The following is a 19,873-nucleotide window of genomic DNA, read 5'->3' on the forward strand; positions in this document are numbered from 1 at the left end:
AGTAATAATAAGGAGAAAAAGTATAAAAGGTTAATTGATGGCCCAAATATAAAAACTAAATTCAAATTTGTTTTGTTTTGTTTTTATAAAAATGTGACATTTGTGTGTTGTTAGATTAGTTATAATTTTGAATTTTAGAAGAAGGATAAATATAGTTTGAGAGAGAGAGAGAGAGAGAGAGAAGAATGAAGAAGTGGGATAATGAGTGGTGTGTACTGTGTGCATCCTTACTGTATGTCTCTCTGGGAACTCCAAAATGCAACTCTAAAACAACTAATATAAATCAATTAAACAAATATTATTATTAACTCAACAACTTTGAAGTTTCTTTTGTTTGTTATATATCTTTAAAATGTTTTTATTAAGATTTTTCAAGATTGATCGATGGTGATCAAAGGTTGGTTTGCGACGGTCGATGAAGTTGGTTGTTAGAAATTTGCTGGTGGAGTCAACATAGGATGTGGTCAAAAATTGACCTAAACCCTGAAAATGTTTTTATTAAAAGATTTTTAAAGTTGATCCATAGTGGTCAGAGGTTGGTTGGCCACAATCGTCAGAGTTGGTTTTTGAAAATTTACGGTGGAGTCACCAAAAGTGTAATTGGAGAGTGACCGACGACGATCAACAAAGGCTTTCCAACCCTTAAAACAAGTATTCCGTTGAAGAATAGTAAGAGCATGTAAGATATTTTAAACCCTAATTCTAATCTCCAACTAAAACTAAACATTACTTTAAACAAGTGGTGGACTATTACAAAACACCTCCACTCCTAACCCCAAATATAGCCTAACATTTTATAACTCAACCAAGTGTTGTAAGCACTTTAATTTTGAGACTTAAAAAAAAAGTCATTTTCCCAAAAACAAAATCAACCCTCTTTCTTTCCCTCTCTCTCTCTCTCTCTAAACTTCTGAACTTCAAATCAGATAAAGAATTTTGAAAGTATTTAAATAAGGAAGGTGGGAAAAAGAGAAAAAGAAAAATTAAAGAAAGAAACATTGTAGTTTTTGGCTCTGCCTTCTTCAGGGAGTTGGGTTCTCTTCTCAAGCCAGACAAAAGAAAAAGCAAAAGCACAACACCAACAACAAAAAAGAAGGAAAAAAAAAAAAGTCTTATTTTTCACACTTAGACCAAAATCATGGAAGTTTTTGTTTAGGGTTTTCAGAAACTTACACGCTCTGTTTTTCTTGTTTTTTTCCTTTTTGTTTCTTACAATTCTTCCAATTTCAACCCTTCTCATGATTCTACGTCTTTTGTTTCTTCCTTTTTATTTTCTGAGTTTTTAGTTCTTTTTTTTCTTCATTCATTTTCTTCTTAAGAGTTTTTTTTCGTTTGTTTTTCTTTTCAAATATGGAAGAGGTTGAAGAAGCTACCAAATCAGCCATTGAGAGCTGCCATGGAGTTTTGAATCTTTTACTTCAACCTCCTCCTTCTCCTCCTCATCAACACCATTTCAAAAATTTAATGGTTGAAACTAAAGAAGCTGTTTTCAAGTTCAAGAAAGTGATTTCTCTTTTGAATTCTGATTTTAGTCATCCAAGATTTAGAAATTTCAACAAAATCCCTCTCCCTTTACCTCAAAATTCCCTATTGGATTCCCCTAATTACACTCTACATCCTCCAAACAAAAATCTTTTCAATTTCCCCCCTGGTTCTAATAGTAAAGTTTCAATTTTTTTGGGAAACCCAGATTTAGAATTGAGTCAAAATGATAAGAATACCCTTCATATCCCCAAACAATCTCCTTCTTTGAACTTTAGCTTCCCCCATCATCATCATCATCAACAACAACAACAACAACAGAGCGTTCTAGCTCATCAGAAACAAATGAAACAGCAAGCTGAAATGACGTTTCTTAGGAATAACAATGGGATGAATCTGAATTTTGATACATCTAACTGTACATTGACAATGTCATCAGCTAGATCTTTCATTTCTTCATTGAGTATGGATGGCAGCGTCATTGGCGACAGAAGCTCGTTTCATTTGATTGGACCGTCGACCACGACCACGACAACGTCGGGCAATAGCAAGAGGAAGTTTTCTGCTAGAGGAGAAGAAGGGAGCTTGAAATGTGGAAGCACTAGTAAATGCCATTGTTCAAAGAAGAGGTTGGATTGATATATCTCTCTTTTTTTTTTTCATCACAAAAATCTTTATTTTTTCTATTGCCTATTGCTTTACTAATTATTTTGATTCTTTTTTTTTTTTTTTTTTTTTCGTTTAGGAAACATAGAGTGAAGAGATCAATAAAAGTACCTGCCATAAGTAACAAACTTGCAGATATTCCTTCCGATGATTATTCATGGAGAAAATATGGGCAGAAGCCAATTAAGGGTTCTCCTCATCCAAGGTATAATTAAATCCCAAAACGTATATCATGATATTGTCTACTTTTTGCATATTCGATGAAAAAAGGTACCTGTTTACTATGTCATTAGATGAAGATGTTCATATAAGATATAACAGTTTAATTTGCTTACTTACCAACAAAAAGAAAAAGAAAAAGCTCCAATTTGTTTTGTTGTTTTTCAACAACTCAGAAACACGAAAACTTTGGGCGATCATTGAAACAAATGTATGTCTGTTTTGTTAAGATTGCTGATGAATCTGTTTGTTGCTAAAAGATACAAACTTTTATGCGATTCTTATCCATTGTTCTTATGCATTATACATATGTGATGTGATAACTGAATTTTATATTTGAAACTATAGAATGCAATGTGAATTGGTGTATATTATGCTGCTGCTGCCGCTTCTTATATAGAAATCATTTCCATTTTCGTCTCTTCGGACCAATTTCGATCTCAAAAAATTCTTCATCTTTGAGGAGCTTTGTAAAATCTGTGCAGGGGTTACTACAAATGCAGCAGCATAAGAGGTTGTCCGGCAAGAAAGCATGTCGAGCGGTGCTTAGAAGATCCGTCGATGCTTATTGTAACGTACGAAGGAGAACATAGTCACCCGAAAATGTTGACGCAATCTGCACACACTTAGCCTACAAGCTCAAATTAACCAAGATTGGGAACCTCCACTTTTTCTTCTGTTATTCAAAACCCAGTTTGGGATTGGTGTTGGTGCTTCTTTTGTACATATTTTTGGTGCTCAACATTTGAACCAAGCTCTTTAATTTGGATGAGTTTCCTTTTACAAATTAAAAATGAAGACACTGAGTCCAAAATTTGACCACAGATTTCTATAGAATAGATATTGTATAATTGTAACAGCTTCTTCTTTTGACTATTCTTTTTCTAATTTTTCCTTCTTAATCTAGCGAGATTGTGTTGAGGGATGAAAATTTGCGTTCCTTTTGTTAGAAAATCTTGGCTCTAAGTTCTCTTGGTTTCTTTGTGATGCGATCTATGAGATGTAAATATTTGATTTTGAAAAAGTTTGAACTTTTCTTGAGGAAATTTTCCTGTTAAATTTATTGAATATCCTCTTTAATTTGCCCAAGTAATGAGCTTTGGCCATTTTGCCTCATTATGCATGGTTCATATTCTATTTGTTAGAGATTCTATTTTAGGTTTGGTTGATTTTCGAACTTTCAAGTTTTGTTTAGTGTAGATTATAATAAGTGTATCGTTGATGTGTTATGAGTAATGTTGGACGTAAGAATCTAATGGTGAAATAAAAAAAAGTTACCTTATCTCAATAAATTTTAAATAGACAACAAACAAATCTAGGAGACATACAAGTACTTTGAATAAATCAGTCAAAGCAATTGGTCACTTGACACAATTGAATCACTTTGACCAGCTCGCCCATACACTTTAGAAAGGTGACAAAGAAGAGAGGACAAAACAATTGAATGAATCAGCTGCCTTAGCCTTTATAGTGAGGCCAACATGCCCCTCTTTTGGGGCTTATTTTTGGTAGGTCTCTTTACTTGAGATCTCTAATGCAACATGATCCAACCCTTGAGGATCATCTTTGTAAGTCCTGGACTTAGGCACCCCTAAGTCTTCAAAGAGTTATAATGGAAGAGTTGGAAGCTAAAATTTGTTTTGAGTTTAGAGTAGAAAATATGGAAGAAAATTCTTATTAAAAGTTGGTTGTTACCCAAGTGTTATGGTTTGTGTGTCATTGTAGCCAAGATGGCTTTGAGGTAGAAATTTTGACTAAGTATGGATGTTAAATAGAGGTTATCAAGGTGGAAAGGGGCTAAGTGTTTAACTAGGCGTTTTGAGGCAAGGCTAGGTGGCTAAAGTTGTCAAAATAACCTCTAAGGACATGAATTAGGCGGCCACAAATATCATGGGTTGAGTATGGTTGGGCGACTAACCATGTCAAGACAAGCTGTAAGAACAAAAGGTTGGACGACAAAGACACACCATAGGCGAGGAAAGCTTTGCTAGCCAGACTAATCATGCCAAGAACCTCTAAGGCAAGGCTACACAGCCAACCATGCTGCCAAGGGTTGGCAAGCTTTGCTAGGCGAGAAGAGTCACGCTAGGCATTTAAGTGAGGCAAGCAACCAAGGATATAAGGTGTGCTAGGCGAGTTGCACCACATGACTAAGACAAGAAGCAAGCGTGTAAGGGCTACACGAGATAGATCTTGCAGCTAAGAGAGGTCCAAGGTGTTCTAAGCAAGACGTGGAGTGGAATCCACGTGTCATCAAACACTTAGATTTTGGCAAGCAGGAGGTGTTAAATGCTAGGCATGCAAGGTTCATTATAAATAAGTAACTTTGGACTATCAGAACTTCCATTCTACTCATGAGATTTACTCAAATTAGTCCCAAAAGAACCGTGAGTGAGTCTTTTTGTTGAGATTAGGCATCCAGACTGAAAAGTGTTGAGGAAGAAGTTCAACTTTTGAGCTAAAGCACCAAAGGTCATTATTCAGACAAGATTGAGAAATGTTTAGTTCTTGGAACTACAAAACACATTACTTGGAATCTTAAGCTGGAATTTGGAGGTAAGATACTTAAGACAATTCTAAACAACTTTATAACAGGAAGTCTTCTAATTTGAGATAAGATTTTGAGCTATTGACCTACAAAGTTGGGTTTAGGTTCTGGACGGAAAAAGAAAATCTTGGCAAAGTTGAAAGTTGGCTGAGTGACAAGGAAGATAAGGCGAGCTGAACATGCAAGATAGACAAAAGAGGTTAGTATGGGCTTTGGAGCATGGAAGTAAAAGGGCTAGTGCACGATCAGTCGACGTGAGGCACACACCTAGGCCACATGGCATGCCCTGCGCACGTTGATGCACGTAACGCACAAGGCATGTGACCATGAGCAACAAGCCCAGGCATGAGGGTAGCACGAGGCTAGGTTAATCAAAATTTTGTGCGCACGTGTGCACCCTACCGCCCTTGCCCTGCCCACCAGCCCAGCCTATATGCCATTTTTAGGCCTTTTTAGCATTTTGGAAATTTTACTCAATGTTTGGTTAATTTTTGGATAAAAAGAACTTATTGGAGATTTAATATGATTGTTTCAGGACAAAAGGAGTTAGGAGGATTACTAAGCAAAGGGGTTCAGCCACAAGTCTTGTGAGTGACAAAATAAATTTCAATGTTTCTTTATGAACTCAAGTTTAAAGCAAATAGTTTATTTACATGTTTAAGATTTTAAATGATATTCATCTACTAATTTAGTAAATGATTTGCAAAGCATAAGTTTAATGCATGTAAGAAAATTATGAGTTTATAAGCATGACTTTAATAAAGAGTTTATGTTAAGTATGTTTTACAAGCTATTTCCAAGCATGAATTATAAAACATAAGAGTTGAATGCTAGACTCTAATAAGACTTAAAGCAAGCATGTTTTAAAACTATTAAGTGATTTGAGTAAAGCAAGAATTTAGTTAAGCATGTGTCCAAGTGAAGATTTCAAGTATGTTTTCATAAATCTATGCTCGTATGTTATATGTTACTCTCTATGACCAATTTATATGCACATGGTGTTTTCCGTTTTTGTTGTGAAGGTTGACGAGCATGTGTTCTTTGTACATTAGTGAAAGTACAATTTATTGTGTATATGGGAAAAGGTTACAGTTAGTGCCTATGATGAGAGAATTACATCATTGATGGTGAGGTGTAGTAATACCCATGTTCCATATGTATGGTCGAGTTATAGAGTAATGATCAAGTAAAGTTTAGAAAATGTATTTCAAACGTTTGTAAGTTTCAAGCTACATGTTTATGAAATGCTATTTAATTGTTTGAATGTTTCCAAAAGCTAAAACTTTATGCATAACGTATAACTATTTAGAAAAGCGTGTTTTATAAAACCGTTGCTCACTAAGTCTTCCAACTTATTCTTTCAAAATGTTTTCTTACTTTCTAAGTAGTGATCATTGTGTGAGCTTGCTCTACAGCTGCTTATTCACTATTTGTTAGTTGGGGTTATTTTATCTTTATAATTAGCACGTTTACGCTTTTAGCATGAGTTGCAAGTTGTGGGCCTAGTTTGTAAGTTGTTGTTAAGTCTGTGTTTTCGCTAAATTTCTGTCAAGAGTTGCAGTTAGTAGTACAAGTTGTTAGTAAATATTTAGCTTGTGTTGCTTCTTTCAAGCATATTAAGTCAGATTAGGTTGGTTAGGGAGTGTTGTCAGAATAGCCATGCTTGTCAACCTTCCACACCCTCTTTTGAGACCAAACTAAGAGTTAGAGAAGAGGCTCTTAGAGAAGGTGTGACAATATTTCTAAAGGATAAAGAAAATATGAATTCTTTTAAAAAAAGGATAAATGAAATCCCAAGTTCAGCTTCACTGTAGTTATAGTATAATAGTTTCATATCAAGTAAGTTCAATCTTCTTTCCTAAAAAACTTTCTAAAGACTAACTCAAGAAGTATTTGTTGGTGGGTTATTCTAACTGCTTTTAGGTGGCCTCTTTTCCAAAATACAAATTCACCGTGATCAACAAATGAAGGTCAAGTAAGTTTTCTTGGCCGATTTTGCCATCAACAATTTAATTTCAGAGATTTGGTGAAAAATAATGTAGAATTACAAATGTAATTAATACCTAAGCTTTAAAACATGTATCTATTAGTATTTAGAACATTGAAAAGTATTTAATAAGTCTTAAACTTTTAAATTTGTGTTTAATAAGCACTTGAAGCTAAAAGTATAGTCCTTGATTCTCCATTTTTCCAATAAATCCCTAATGTTGAATTTTGAGTTTAATAAGTTTTTTAGTTGTTGAATATTATTAAATAGTCATGGATATATTATACACACAATTAAAACATAGCATTTTAATAAATCCATTAATCTTTAAAAATGATAATGATGAATATGACAACAACCAATTACGAGAAACTTGATGGACCTATTAGACATTTTTTTAAAATGCAACAACTTATTAAACACAAAAAGTTAAGAAACTTGCACTCCAATAAATATCGCTTACGATAGCGTTAAAAAATGCTATTGCAGATTTTCCATAGCGTTTTCAAAATGCTGTTATAACCTATGTTATCGAAAGTCTTTAACATTTTATAGTGTTTTTTCACGGTGATAAACAATGTGTTATAAAAGGCACTTCTAATAGCTCAAAAATACTGCTGTGAAAACTCTTCATGGTATTAAGAAATACAGTATTAGAAAAACCGGTCATAGAAAGTCTTTTATAGCGATTTTGATAGCTGCAAAAAAATGCAATAAAAGACGTTCAATTACATTTAAAATCTAGGTGAGATTGCTGTATAAAACACCAGCCTAAAGTGTTGCACTTTGTATTATAGTGCCGGATGCGAGGCCCAACTCCCTTCTTATAATGTGCAGGTAGATAGACCATTTCAAAGTTCCAACCAAATAGGAAGAATCAATCATCAACAGTTTACAAGCATTTGTTATATAGCTCCACGATGGCCATGCTTCACTTTTCCATACATAAATAGACTCGTAAATTTAAAAACATTTTGATGTTGGACAAGTTTGGCAATGAAAATTGGTGGCCTCCTCACAAAACACCAATGAATGTTTCTTAAAAAAGCATTCAACAAAGGTCAAAACCAACCTATTTAATGTATAAGTAAAATAAAAGTAAGTCTCACTCGATAACTAACAAAAAAAAAAAAGGTAGTTAGGTTTAGTCGGATCTAAAACAATAGTTGCTTAATGAAGATTGTTCTTTAGTGATCCATTTATCCTTGTCCAAGACATATCACTTGGTCTAAATGTAGTTTGTATGCGGGTTGACAAGTACTTAATTTCTTCTTATGGAGACCTGTTCTTGTCATTTGTGTAAGAAACTTTAATTTATTTACTATATTTTGTGAACTTGGGCTTATTTACTTCATTGATTAATCTATTATTTTAGAGCTAGATCATAATGATTTGTAAACACTGTTTATCTTTGTATTTCTTATTTAGTGATTGAAATGAAAACCAAAGAGGTATGTAAAACTGTTGAGAATCTTGATAACTAAAATTGAAAAACCCGATCTTGTGATTGCAAACTATTTGAGATTATATACTTATTTTATTTGAATTAAAAATTTGCAAATGGTTATATATTAGATAAGACTTTTGGTAGAAGATACTTTTTTATGCTAATGCTTTCATATACTACTCTAAGAAAAAAAATATCAATTGATATACTCTATTTTAGGAGTCATATCAAATAAAATTTTAAAGAGTTTTAAATGATCGTATAAATCTTTTTAAACGAGTTAAAAAAAAAGCATAGAAGACGAGCATATATTTTAATTTTAAAAAATTAATTGTATTAATTTGATTCTCTAATTTTTTTTTTTAAATTTACATTAATCGTTGTATTTAAATATATATATATATATATATATATATAATATATATATATATATATATATATATTTATACCCTGGAAAAGTGAAACGAAAAGTCTACCTATTTGAATTGTTTTGGGCTTTAACCTTAGACAAACATTGGGCTTCGGCCTCACAGACTGTTTAGAAAATGGGCCGAGGAAGTAAAATGAGGAGCTCAATATGAGCAAGCGTGAGGCCCAAACAACTCTAAATAGCACAAAATTAAAATAGTAAAGATCAGCCATCAGGTATATACACTCACATTTTGCAAAAAATAGCAAACCACGAAATTCTTTTGAAACATACCAAACTGGGTCTGGTATTCAAAAAAATGTCTTAGATTTTTTCTAAATCCGTCCTAGGTTGGAGTCTAAATATGGTGTCGAATCCCCCCGCTCTTACTAAATAAATTTATCTTTTATCCGTATTTCAATTCAAACTAATGGTAGTTTAGGGAAAGTGTAGAGTTGATCCACGTGGAGTAGCTCACTAGATGGTGAAATATTTATTGGTTGGAACCCCAAACTAATAATGTAATTCAACTCGACTCTTTGCTTTTAGGCGAATCACCCTAACAATTACATATTAGAAGCGAAATTTTAAAGCAATCAATTAGACATGCATGGTAGAATTGTCAAATCATTCACATAAGTAAGATTTACGAATAAAATCAAGTAACACTTGTATACTTGAAGAATCACAACGTTTAAGAAGAATAAATCTGAAGGAGAAGACAAGAAATTCGATAGTGTAAACCCTGAGTTAAGCTATATCTGTTTAGCCAAGCAAACACATGATCAAAAGCATAAATCTTGAATTGTTGAACCAATGCAGTAAAGAAGTTTTAGTACTGAGCAAGAAATTAAGTCCTAATTGGATAATGACAACTCTCTTCGAATCAAATATTGTCAGGGCACCACAACCGACAAACGTCTTCGAAGCACAAGGAAACGTCACAGCGCCTACGGGCGAATGTCTTCCATTGGAGTTCAAAACACAACGGTGCATAGGATTGTGCATATTTATATTAATAGAATGATTACGTGACACTCCAACACATATCAAATTGTGACTAACTATTGTTCAACGTAAAATTAAATTTATAATAAAATTGTTATTTATACAGAGAAGAAAATTAAAAGTGAAGAGATTGTGAGAAATAACAGAGGTGAAGGTTTTTGTATGTTACAGAATAGCACATATATTTGTTTCCAATTGTGTTTACTTGCTCAGCATCTTTCCCATATTCACCAAAACAAAAATCAAAACTTTTTAAATCACACATCCAAACCAAACCAACAACTTTTTCTTTCTTAACCCAATATCCGTCAATACCAAAACTAAGATGGAATGTTATTATTTTACCTCATTAAAAAAAAAAACCTTACATAACCATTCCTTCAGATTAATCCTATTTCGGTAGATCTTTTGCGATATATGGCAAAATAAGTTTAAAAAATTAACTTCATAGCTGAACCTTATTTACTTTGGCAAAAATGGCAAAGTCAATCCCATGTGATATATTAGATATACCCGATATACACTTGTTACACATGATACATCTAATACAACTTGATACACCATCGATACATACTCGACACACTATTTATATAGCTTAATATACTATTGATATCCACTTTGATATACCCGATACACTTGTGATATACACTTGATATATGTGATGTTCTTCTAATAGGCACTTGATAGACATTTCGTATACACTTAATACACTCTTGATACACGTGAGATACACTTTGTGCACATTTGATACGCATTTGATATACACTTGGTACACGCTTGAAATACCAAATATTTGAAGTTATGATAGATTTTTCAATTTTTGCTAAAGAATTGGAAAAAGAAAAAAAATATATTTATTGTAAATGTATAAACCACAAATGTAACACATACTATTATAATTCAAACTAAGGTAATCTACATCATATACAAACTATAACCCGAGTATAGTAACCTAGGACTAATAAAATAACTCACTTTTTGTCTCAAATATCAAAGATGATAAAGATAAACTTATTTACAAAATGTTACATTGCTTTATTTACCAAAATGTCATTAAGCATATTTACTAAATTACCATTAAATTAATATTTTATCATTTCTATATTTATGTATATAAATATGTTTGTCAAGTATATTAAGTGTAGATCGGGTGTATTATGTGCATTACTTGAGTTGGACTTTTTTTTCTTGTTACATTTGCAAATTGGAAAAAGTACGTGACAAGTTTACAAATTACTAAACGCGTATTGTGATCGAGGGTAATTTATTATTTTATATTTTATTTCATTTAAGTATTATTTTTAACAGCTATATATTTTTTTTTCTTTACCAATAGAATCACAACAGGACAAAGATGAAAGATCTACCATTGATTTACACAATTTCAAATCTTACATTATTTTTCTCCCAAATCTTATTTAACTTCATATTAACTTTTTTTTTTTGTTGGAAAGGTGAAATTTATGAGAAGGATGCTTTGTAAATAACTTTTGCAGGGTTTAGATCCACGGGAGCAATAGAAGGATCAACATAAATAGCCTTAAGAAACGATTCGTCGTTCTCAAGATAAGCCTTCAAAGAAGCAACCACAAGCCCACTACAGCACTCCCTCATAAGTTTCCTTGGGCCCTTACCATTCTTACAAGCAATGTTCGTCAATAACCCAGTAATCCCGGGTGGATTGTCGTTCAAAATGTCCATATGACCATAGTCCACAGCCACAAAATGGGCACAAGTAGGCCTACATTTTTTGAAAAATGCAACATGGTTGAAGCCATCAGGGGCGCAGGGGCATGTGATCGGACTCGCCGACTTGGGACCCAGCCCAGTCCCAATGACTGTAATGGGTGCAGAAATTTTGAAGGGTTCAGAGAGAGGTGTTAGGATGTGGGGTTGGGGTTGGAAGCATTTAGTTCCGGCGACTGGGTCGATGCCGATTACAGCAGAGAAGGGGAGGGAAGGGCGAGAGATGCCTAAGGCTAAGGAGAAGGCGGTTTTTCCACCTCGGCTGTGGCCTACTAGACTTAGCTTTGAAATGTCTCCTTCCACGTTGGTTGGGAGTAATGGGTTAAGTCCTGATGGTAACCATTTTATTACTTCTGTGGCTGACTTTATTTCTTGCATTTGATTTGTAGTTGGCATCACATACAACTGAAATTATAATCAAAATTTTCAACCTTTGTTAATATATACCTTTTTTTTTTTTTTTTTTTTTCATATTAGAGCTGTGGTTTGCACTTTTGTTTATTGTTAAAATAACAGTTTGTTTTACTCTAATAACCCAATCATTTAGCCAAAAATAATAACAAAATTGAAAAAGTCAAGTGTTTTTAAGAAAAGTTTAATTATCTTTTCGGCCATTGAGTTTTAAAAAAATATGTGTTTGTCCCGTGAATTTTTAAAATACGAACTTTTTTTACTTCTCCCAAGTATTTTAGAATTGGTTCGTTTGATTCTTGAACTTTCAAAATATACATTCTTTTCCTTTTTTAAGTTTTTAAGAATAGGTTGAAAAGAACTGTGAAATATTTAAATAACCGTAAAACATTTTAAGTTTTAAAACAAGTTAAAATTATTTTAAAAAGGAATATATGCTAAAATTTTGGGACGAAACGTCAGCTACAAAGGTACAATGTGAAACAACTCATTCTTCAAAGCTTTGTGACTAATTTTATAGGAAATTTTTTTATAATTACCGTAGATAGCAATTTTAGGACTAAATTAAGTTTAGAGCAACATTTCAAAGGAATATTGCATATAAAATAAAAATCTATGAACTCTATCTTGAAACTAAAATTTATTATGTCTGTAATTGTACTTTTGCAATGTGTTCTATATATGTTAATACATTAAGTTTGATTGTCACATTGGTAACCGACCGAAATAATGTATTACTCTTTAAAAAGTAATAAAATATTATTATAGAGATCATTGAAACTAAAATTTTGTTTAATGAAAATTGAGGTATCCAAAGAGTTTTTATAAATAAAATCGAAAAATTGAGTTGAGTTGAGTCGATAATAATTATAGGAAAGTAATTTGAGAAGTTGAAACAAATAACGAAGTGAGGAATGTGAGTTGATGCGAATAACAAGATAATAAACTTCTTAAATTATTGGTAAAACAAACAATAAGTTGATTTTTTTAATCCATCTAATTCAACTCTTTCAAATTACACAAATCGTGAATGACTCGATAATATTATCATATTATTGGAAGGGGTTTGATTTTACCTGTGGGGCAGCAATAACGTAGCCATGGGAAGCTATAAGGTTGAGGAAATCAGAGTAGAAGGATCCGACACAGCTGAAGCCATGAAAGAACAAAATGACTGGATAGGAACCTGGAGTTGTGGGTGTGAAGATAAACAGTGGCTTTAAACTTGAAAATATGCCTGATTTCGTGGTGATTGAACTTACTTCAAATTTTCCTTTCTCAAAAACTTCACGTGGATCCACTGCAGATGAAACTGATTTACCTTCTTCTTTCACCACTACTCCTGCCGCCGCCATTGCTGCTCTCTGAACTAATAACCTTTGAATTTGGTAACCTTCTTCAATGCTTTTAATTCTGAAGAGAGATTCATTTATATAGCCAAAAAATCTGCTACTGCCCCACTATGGATTCCATTATTGTTATGAAAATAAAACTTCCTTTTTTTTTTTTTTTAAGAAAAAAAATTGCCCATGGCACATTTTTATTAGGAAAAAATATATTTGAATGAAAAATCTTTAAATATACAAAATATAGTCATCTAAGATTTTGAAAATGACTCAAAGTTTCTATCTACGAATGAGTGAAAGTTGTACTATCTTAGTATTAGAAAAATGAAACGGTAACTATTGAAAAGCTATTCTCTATATTTATTTTGGTTGAGTAGATTATGTTTGAATTTGATTAGACGAGGTTTTGAGAGAAATGATCACTAGAGATTAACTGTATGAATAAACAAGAAAGGACAAAATGTTCTAAGTTTTGAAATCTTTGTGAAAAAATGGAAAAATTATTTGGGTCAAAAACACAACTTTTACGATCATATAATTCGTTTTAAGTTTTTTTATTTTTATTTTTATTTTCAGGTCAACAAATGAAATTCATTTTAAATTAAAATCTTAACAAACGTTGTGTGGTTCCAGAATAAACTTAGGATTCATAAATTAAAACAATATATCATCTAATGACATGCCAAAAATACGAGTAGAATGAATATCTACTATATTAACAGGAGAATTTTTTTATTGATTATTGCAAAAGGATTGTGAAAATGTGGTAATTAATTAACAACATTGCTATTGAAAAATATATATAAATGTATTATATAAATTACACTCATCTTTATGTATTTTACATGCATGTTGTCATGAACCGTTCGTGAAACTCTTTTTTATTTCTTTAATAAAAGAAATATTTATTATTTTCATTATTATCATGTGATTGTAATTTACTATCTCTCTAAGTAAATTATAATGGACAAGTATAAAGTAAACAATACACATATATATTGGTAAAATAACTAATTATGGTCTATCAAAAGGGTAAAAGGGTTATTGTATTCTTACCATTATGATTGTGGTATTTATAAAATATAGCAAATTTTTAGATTTATTGTTAATGGATACTCACAAACTTCTATCAGTGTTTTATCATTCATTGAATATGAAATTTTGCTGTATTTTGTAAATATTTTTTAGAGTTTTTTCAAATATAGAAAAATTACACAAACTATCTGCACTCCATAGAACAAAACTACTAAAAGACAATTTTTACACTTGATTTTCCTACGAAGTATAAGTATTTTATTAAATGTTTTCTTTTTTAACAATTTTTCTATTTTTTCCAACAATTTTATTATTTAAAATAATTTTCATTAAAAAATTACATATAATAACGATAAATAAAATCTAATTATTGTTATTATTATTTTGTCTCAATCAATTGATTGAGACAAGAAATACAACACCTAAGAAAAAAAGAGATGAATTGACAAAAGTAGGCCACGTTATTTGAATAAACAGATAATATTTGTATACATTACTTCTACCTCCAATTTCTTCTTTCGTTATCGACCTTCTACCAATTGTTTAAAAAAAATAACTCAAATTTTAAAAACTAAAGCATAATTTTTAAAATATTGTTTTTTCTTTCCTTTTAAAATTTGGTTAAGAATTTAATCATTATACTTAAGAAATTTACAGATTATCATAAAACGTAAAAATATTTAAATTTCAAAGACAAAAATAAAAACGAAATGATTACTAAACAAAACCTTAACTATTGTGCATGTACATGTGATGTTAAATTTATATTGACATGTCACGATGGTTAACATTCTAGATCTAAGATTTGAAATTCAAATTTGAATCGCAATATTTCTTTTTTCTTTTTGCATCTAGCCTTTTCATGATGTTTTGTCATCTTTATACTTGTTATAAAGTTTTTCACGTTAGGTCACCCACGTTTCTAATTTTTAACTTTTAGTTTTTAGACGTTGAGTTTAGTTTCAATTTAGTTCTTAGATTTTTTTTTTTAAAAAAATAAAATTTTAACTTAGAGGACTTGAGTTTTGATTTAATTTAGTTCCTAAATTTCAAGATTTACACTTTTAATTTCGAGTTTTCCTTAAATTGCTAGTTTCATATTTAATGTTCATATCTATTAACTAAGAATATCGAATATAGTAAAATGAACTAAAATATTTACAAAATTTTAGGTTCTATCAATTATAAGTATCAATAGATTATCTGTGTCTATCAAGAAGTTCGTAAGTGCCTGTAATTAATAGAATTTAGAATTTTACTATATTTTATAAATATTTTCAACATATTCATCATTTACGATAATTTCCCGATTAACAAATTTTTTTTGAAAAAATCATGAAATTTTAATTTAAAGTGTGGAAACATTAAAATTGACCCAAACCTTAATAAGAAAAGTAGAAAAGTATTTAGTGATGAATAAAAAAAACAAGTTGGTGATATTAATTATATTATTGAAGTACCTCCTTAACATCTCAACATAAGATGGGTCCTCTTGACACAATTGGCATTTTGGAATCTTCCTTCTACAAACAATTTTGTTTGTTTTCTAAAGATAGTTTGAGTTGCAATTCTCATCTACAAGATAATGTCAATGTCATACAAATAATTCTCAACCTTACACTCTTCTTCCTAAACTACCCCTCATTTGTATTTATTTGAGAATATTGTAAACGTGAGAGAAACTTTTGACCTTAGACTCTTCTTCCTTATCTCCACTCATTTTGTTCTATTAATTAATTGTTTTCCTTTTTGGAGAATGTTGTAAACGTGAGAGAAATCATAAAAATCAGCAATTTAGTAACCAAATTTGATGTAATATCATCTTTCGTCTAGAGTAGTGTGAGTTTAATTTCATTATAGTTCCTTGAGTTTCAAAATGTGTGTTGAGAATACACGCCACCAAGTTATGTTACCCACTTGTTATGATTATATCAAGCTCCCAACTATTTGGTATAATTTCCTGCACTAGACCATAGAACACAATGTCAAACCGATTCGAACGCAATAACCAGATAACCATAAAGTAAGCGATAAAAGAACAAACGACATAAATATATATAGTGGTTCGACCAATTCAATCTACATTCACTTTGAGAACTAGCTTGGAGGGATTTTATTAAGAGCAATATCAATCAAGATACAAATTACATATATCAACTCAATTAGCAATTTGTAATTAATCAAGACAAACTCGACTATACCGTCAACCCAAACCACGATAAGAATATGAGAGATACACGTGCTGAAGTATACCTCTGAATCTAAGACCCAAATATAGAACAACCATTGCACAACTGAATAACCCACGACAGAACCCTTTCACCACCAAACCTGTCAGAAAAACGATAATGTCATTACTTACCAGCGTCGCCATTAAACCTCACCACGAGAATGTCAAAAGAACATCGTTGAACCCAACCCATCGAAAGAATACGACGTTAATAGAGATGTCCATTTAACTTGTAGGACCGAGGCGCCGCGGGGACCCGCCTCGAACGGGGCGGGCAATCTTTGATTACACGAGGAATGGGGGAGGGAGTGGAATTTTTTTTTTCCGTTGGCAACACAAGGTCGAGGATGGGGAATACATTCCTCAACCCTGACCCCGACCCGATTCCTCGCCTCGTCCCAAACATAAATATAATTAATATATATATATGTAATTAAATATAAATATAATATTTATTTGTGTACTTATTTAATAATATGTAAAAGAGAAAAAAAAACTATTTTGATATTCTTTCTTTCTTTTTTTCTCTATTCCATTTCTTTATTTTTTTTGCTCTAATTTCATTTCTATGTTGTGAACTTTTCTGAAAGAGTATATATATATATGTTGTGCCTTGATTTATGATTTGCAAACTTTTCTTTAAAAAAATATGTTGTTGTGTCTTAAAAAAAAGATTTTTGAATTTTACGGATGAATTTCTAAATGTATCTTCTAATAGTTGAACTTTTATTTTTATCAACAATGAGAAGTGGATATTTTGAATTGTTTTAAATAAGAAAATTGATAATTTTTTATCGAAAATAAAACTACAGTGGAAATGTATATACGTTTCAAGTAAATGTGGATTGGGAAATGAGATTAAACTTAAAAAAAATGAGGAATATTTTCCCACGGGGAACTCAATCTCTGTAAAATCCTTGTCTTGTTCCCCCACGGAAAAATTGGTGTGGATGAGGAATGAGATAGGGGGCGGGGACGGGGAGTGGCATCCCCGACCTTGTCCCTGTAACGACCCAACTCTATATACTAAGTTGAGGTCATTACTACTAAAAGGAATTTAATTTTTTCTTAACAAAATGAGAAAACAACAATAATTTTGAATGAAACCCTCAAATGCTCATTAAAATTATAATTAAATAAATGTATGTAAAAATAAATCTAAAATAAATTTCTAATTCAGGCACTGTCTACTTTAAAAAAAAATAGTCAAAGAATACAAAAATTCTAGAATCATAACTTTAAAGTAAAAATAGAAGTTTTCCTATGGCACGTCACGGTCACTTCTTATCATTCGCCAGATTTTCTCTACCTTTACCTCTACCTTTACCTCTACCTGTACCTAAAAGATTAAACATAGAAAGAGTGAGTATAAACATATAGTAAGGGACCTACTACTAGTCCCGCTAGACGTCTGTTAACTTTTCACTAGAGTCCTGTTAAGAAGTACCCCTAAACTAGCACGTTTCCGAACACATGCAATCTAATGATCTCGTAGGAACATCTCCGGTCTCCGGTGAACCCAAAGGAACACCTAGGACAAAATTGTTCATTGATGAACTTGAAAGAACACCTAGGACAAACTGGTCTTCAGTGAACCCGAAGGAACACTTAAGATAATCGGGTTATAAGTGATCCAGTCGAACCACTCATATACATGACATCTCATAAACTTGATAATCCCATCGGACCACAGAATCATAAAAAAGTGGTGATCTCGAGGGACACCCATATGTGTACGACTCTAATGGATAAAGTTAACAGAACACCCTATCCGTAGCATGTAGCACATCATAATATCATAAACATGAAATGAATAATAATAATAACGTTCTTAATCATGAGATTAATATTTCATGCATCAACATTAACATAATCAGTCATCATCAACATAACTCAGTCATGACTATCAGTCATCAATACATTATGCATTTTAGCTACATCAATGCATAATAGGGGAAATCACATGCAGACTTTTAATTTTAGTACGAGGGTCTAGTAGAAGAATCTCTTACATGGAGATTAGCTTAACAAAAAATATTCCTAACAACAATAACCAAGTTTTTCCAAACAATCAAGTTCTAAAGACAGACAATTGATTTATAATTTTATTAACCAATATCTACCAAAATTTAATTGAGGTTTCCAATGTATCGACAAATAGGGTTGAAACCAACTCAACCTTAGGCAGAATTTCTCAAGTAACTACTTCCAACATTCAACTAAAAATCCTTAAAAAAAAAATAATCCAACTTAAATTCAAAATTAGGTTATTTATTGTCCAAAATTAATATTTGTTGGGCAATACCTAAAACTCAATCAAAACTTACCAAAAATAGGTGGAAAAATGACCAACACATAGGCTGGCGGCTCGACTTAAGGAAAATGACTCGGGTGGCTAAGTAAATGACTAGTTGGCTTAGTGAAGAAGAAATCAGCTCGAAATGGGTGGCGGCTCGCGTGCGGTTCGTAAAGGATGAAGGCGCACGCGACTCGACTTACACAAGGACAAAGCTCGGGTTGCTGATAGAGCTTGGACGCAACGAAGACTCGACTCGACATTTGGTTGCGAGAGAAGAACCGACTCGAGTTCATGCAGACGATCAGTGACTGGAGTGAACAGCTCGTCGACTGCACGACGTTGATTGGAACTAAGGGGCGAACAGAGACGTTTACGATTGAAGAAGCTCGGCTCGACGGCCGACGATGGAGAAGACTCAAAACGGAGGAGAATGAAGGAGGAAGACGACAGAAGTGGCGACGTGCGACGAAGGCGATCGGAGCACAACGACAGACGACGACCTTGAATGGCGGCGACTAGGGTTTTGTGGAGCTAAAATTAGGGTTTTTTTTTTTTTTTTTTTTTGTCTTGGAGAAGAAAAAGATGAATAGTAATGGACATGCTCCTCGAGATCTATTTAAAGAAAATAATAATAATATAATAATAATTATTTTTCTTTTCTTTTTCCAAAACAAATCCCAAATCTTCTCTTTTCATTTAATACCAATTCGATTTTTATCTTATCTTTCTCTTCTCCAAAAAATAATATCAAATATTTATCTTTCCTCAATCACGTCAACTTTTATTTTCCTAAAATAATATATATCCTTAAATAATTATATTATCTTCGTAATATAATTATCTTAAAACTTCATAACTTAATTATATAATCATATAAATATAATTGCATATAATCTCCCCTCTTTAAATCAACCAATAACAGTCAACTTAAATATCTTTCAAAACCAAAAGTTCCAAATTTCAAATAATTAATTAAATATTTTCCCTAAAATATCTAATTAATTTTAATTTCTACAAAAATCAAATAATTCTCAATAATA

General features: G+C 31.9%; 2 protein-coding genes across 2 annotated transcripts; one reads left to right on the forward strand and one right to left on the reverse strand.

Moving 5' to 3' along the window:
- Positions 1-806: 806 nt before the first annotated feature.
- Positions 807-3,218, forward strand: LOC103491249 (probable WRKY transcription factor 21). Its single transcript, XM_008451121.3, has 3 exons — positions 807-2,111; positions 2,228-2,353; positions 2,853-3,218. The coding sequence occupies exons 1-3, from the start codon at positions 1,351-1,353 to the stop codon at positions 2,995-2,997; spliced, it is 1,032 nt and encodes a 343-aa protein (XP_008449343.1). The 5' UTR covers positions 807-1,350; the 3' UTR covers positions 2,998-3,218.
- Positions 3,219-11,112: 7,894 nt separating this feature from the next.
- Positions 11,113-13,422, reverse strand: LOC103491250 (chlorophyllase-1-like). Its single transcript, XM_051085245.1, has 2 exons — positions 13,000-13,422; positions 11,113-11,917 (listed from the first exon to the last, which is right to left on the reverse strand). The coding sequence occupies exons 1-2, from the start codon at positions 13,276-13,278 to the stop codon at positions 11,228-11,230; spliced, it is 969 nt and encodes a 322-aa protein (XP_050941202.1). The 5' UTR covers positions 13,279-13,422; the 3' UTR covers positions 11,113-11,227.
- Positions 13,423-19,873: the final 6,451 nt, after the last annotated feature.

This window comes from Cucumis melo, chromosome 5 (assembly GCF_025177605.1).
Source record: "Cucumis melo cultivar AY chromosome 5, USDA_Cmelo_AY_1.0, whole genome shotgun sequence".
Taxonomy (NCBI): Eukaryota; Viridiplantae; Streptophyta; class Magnoliopsida; order Cucurbitales; family Cucurbitaceae; genus Cucumis; species Cucumis melo.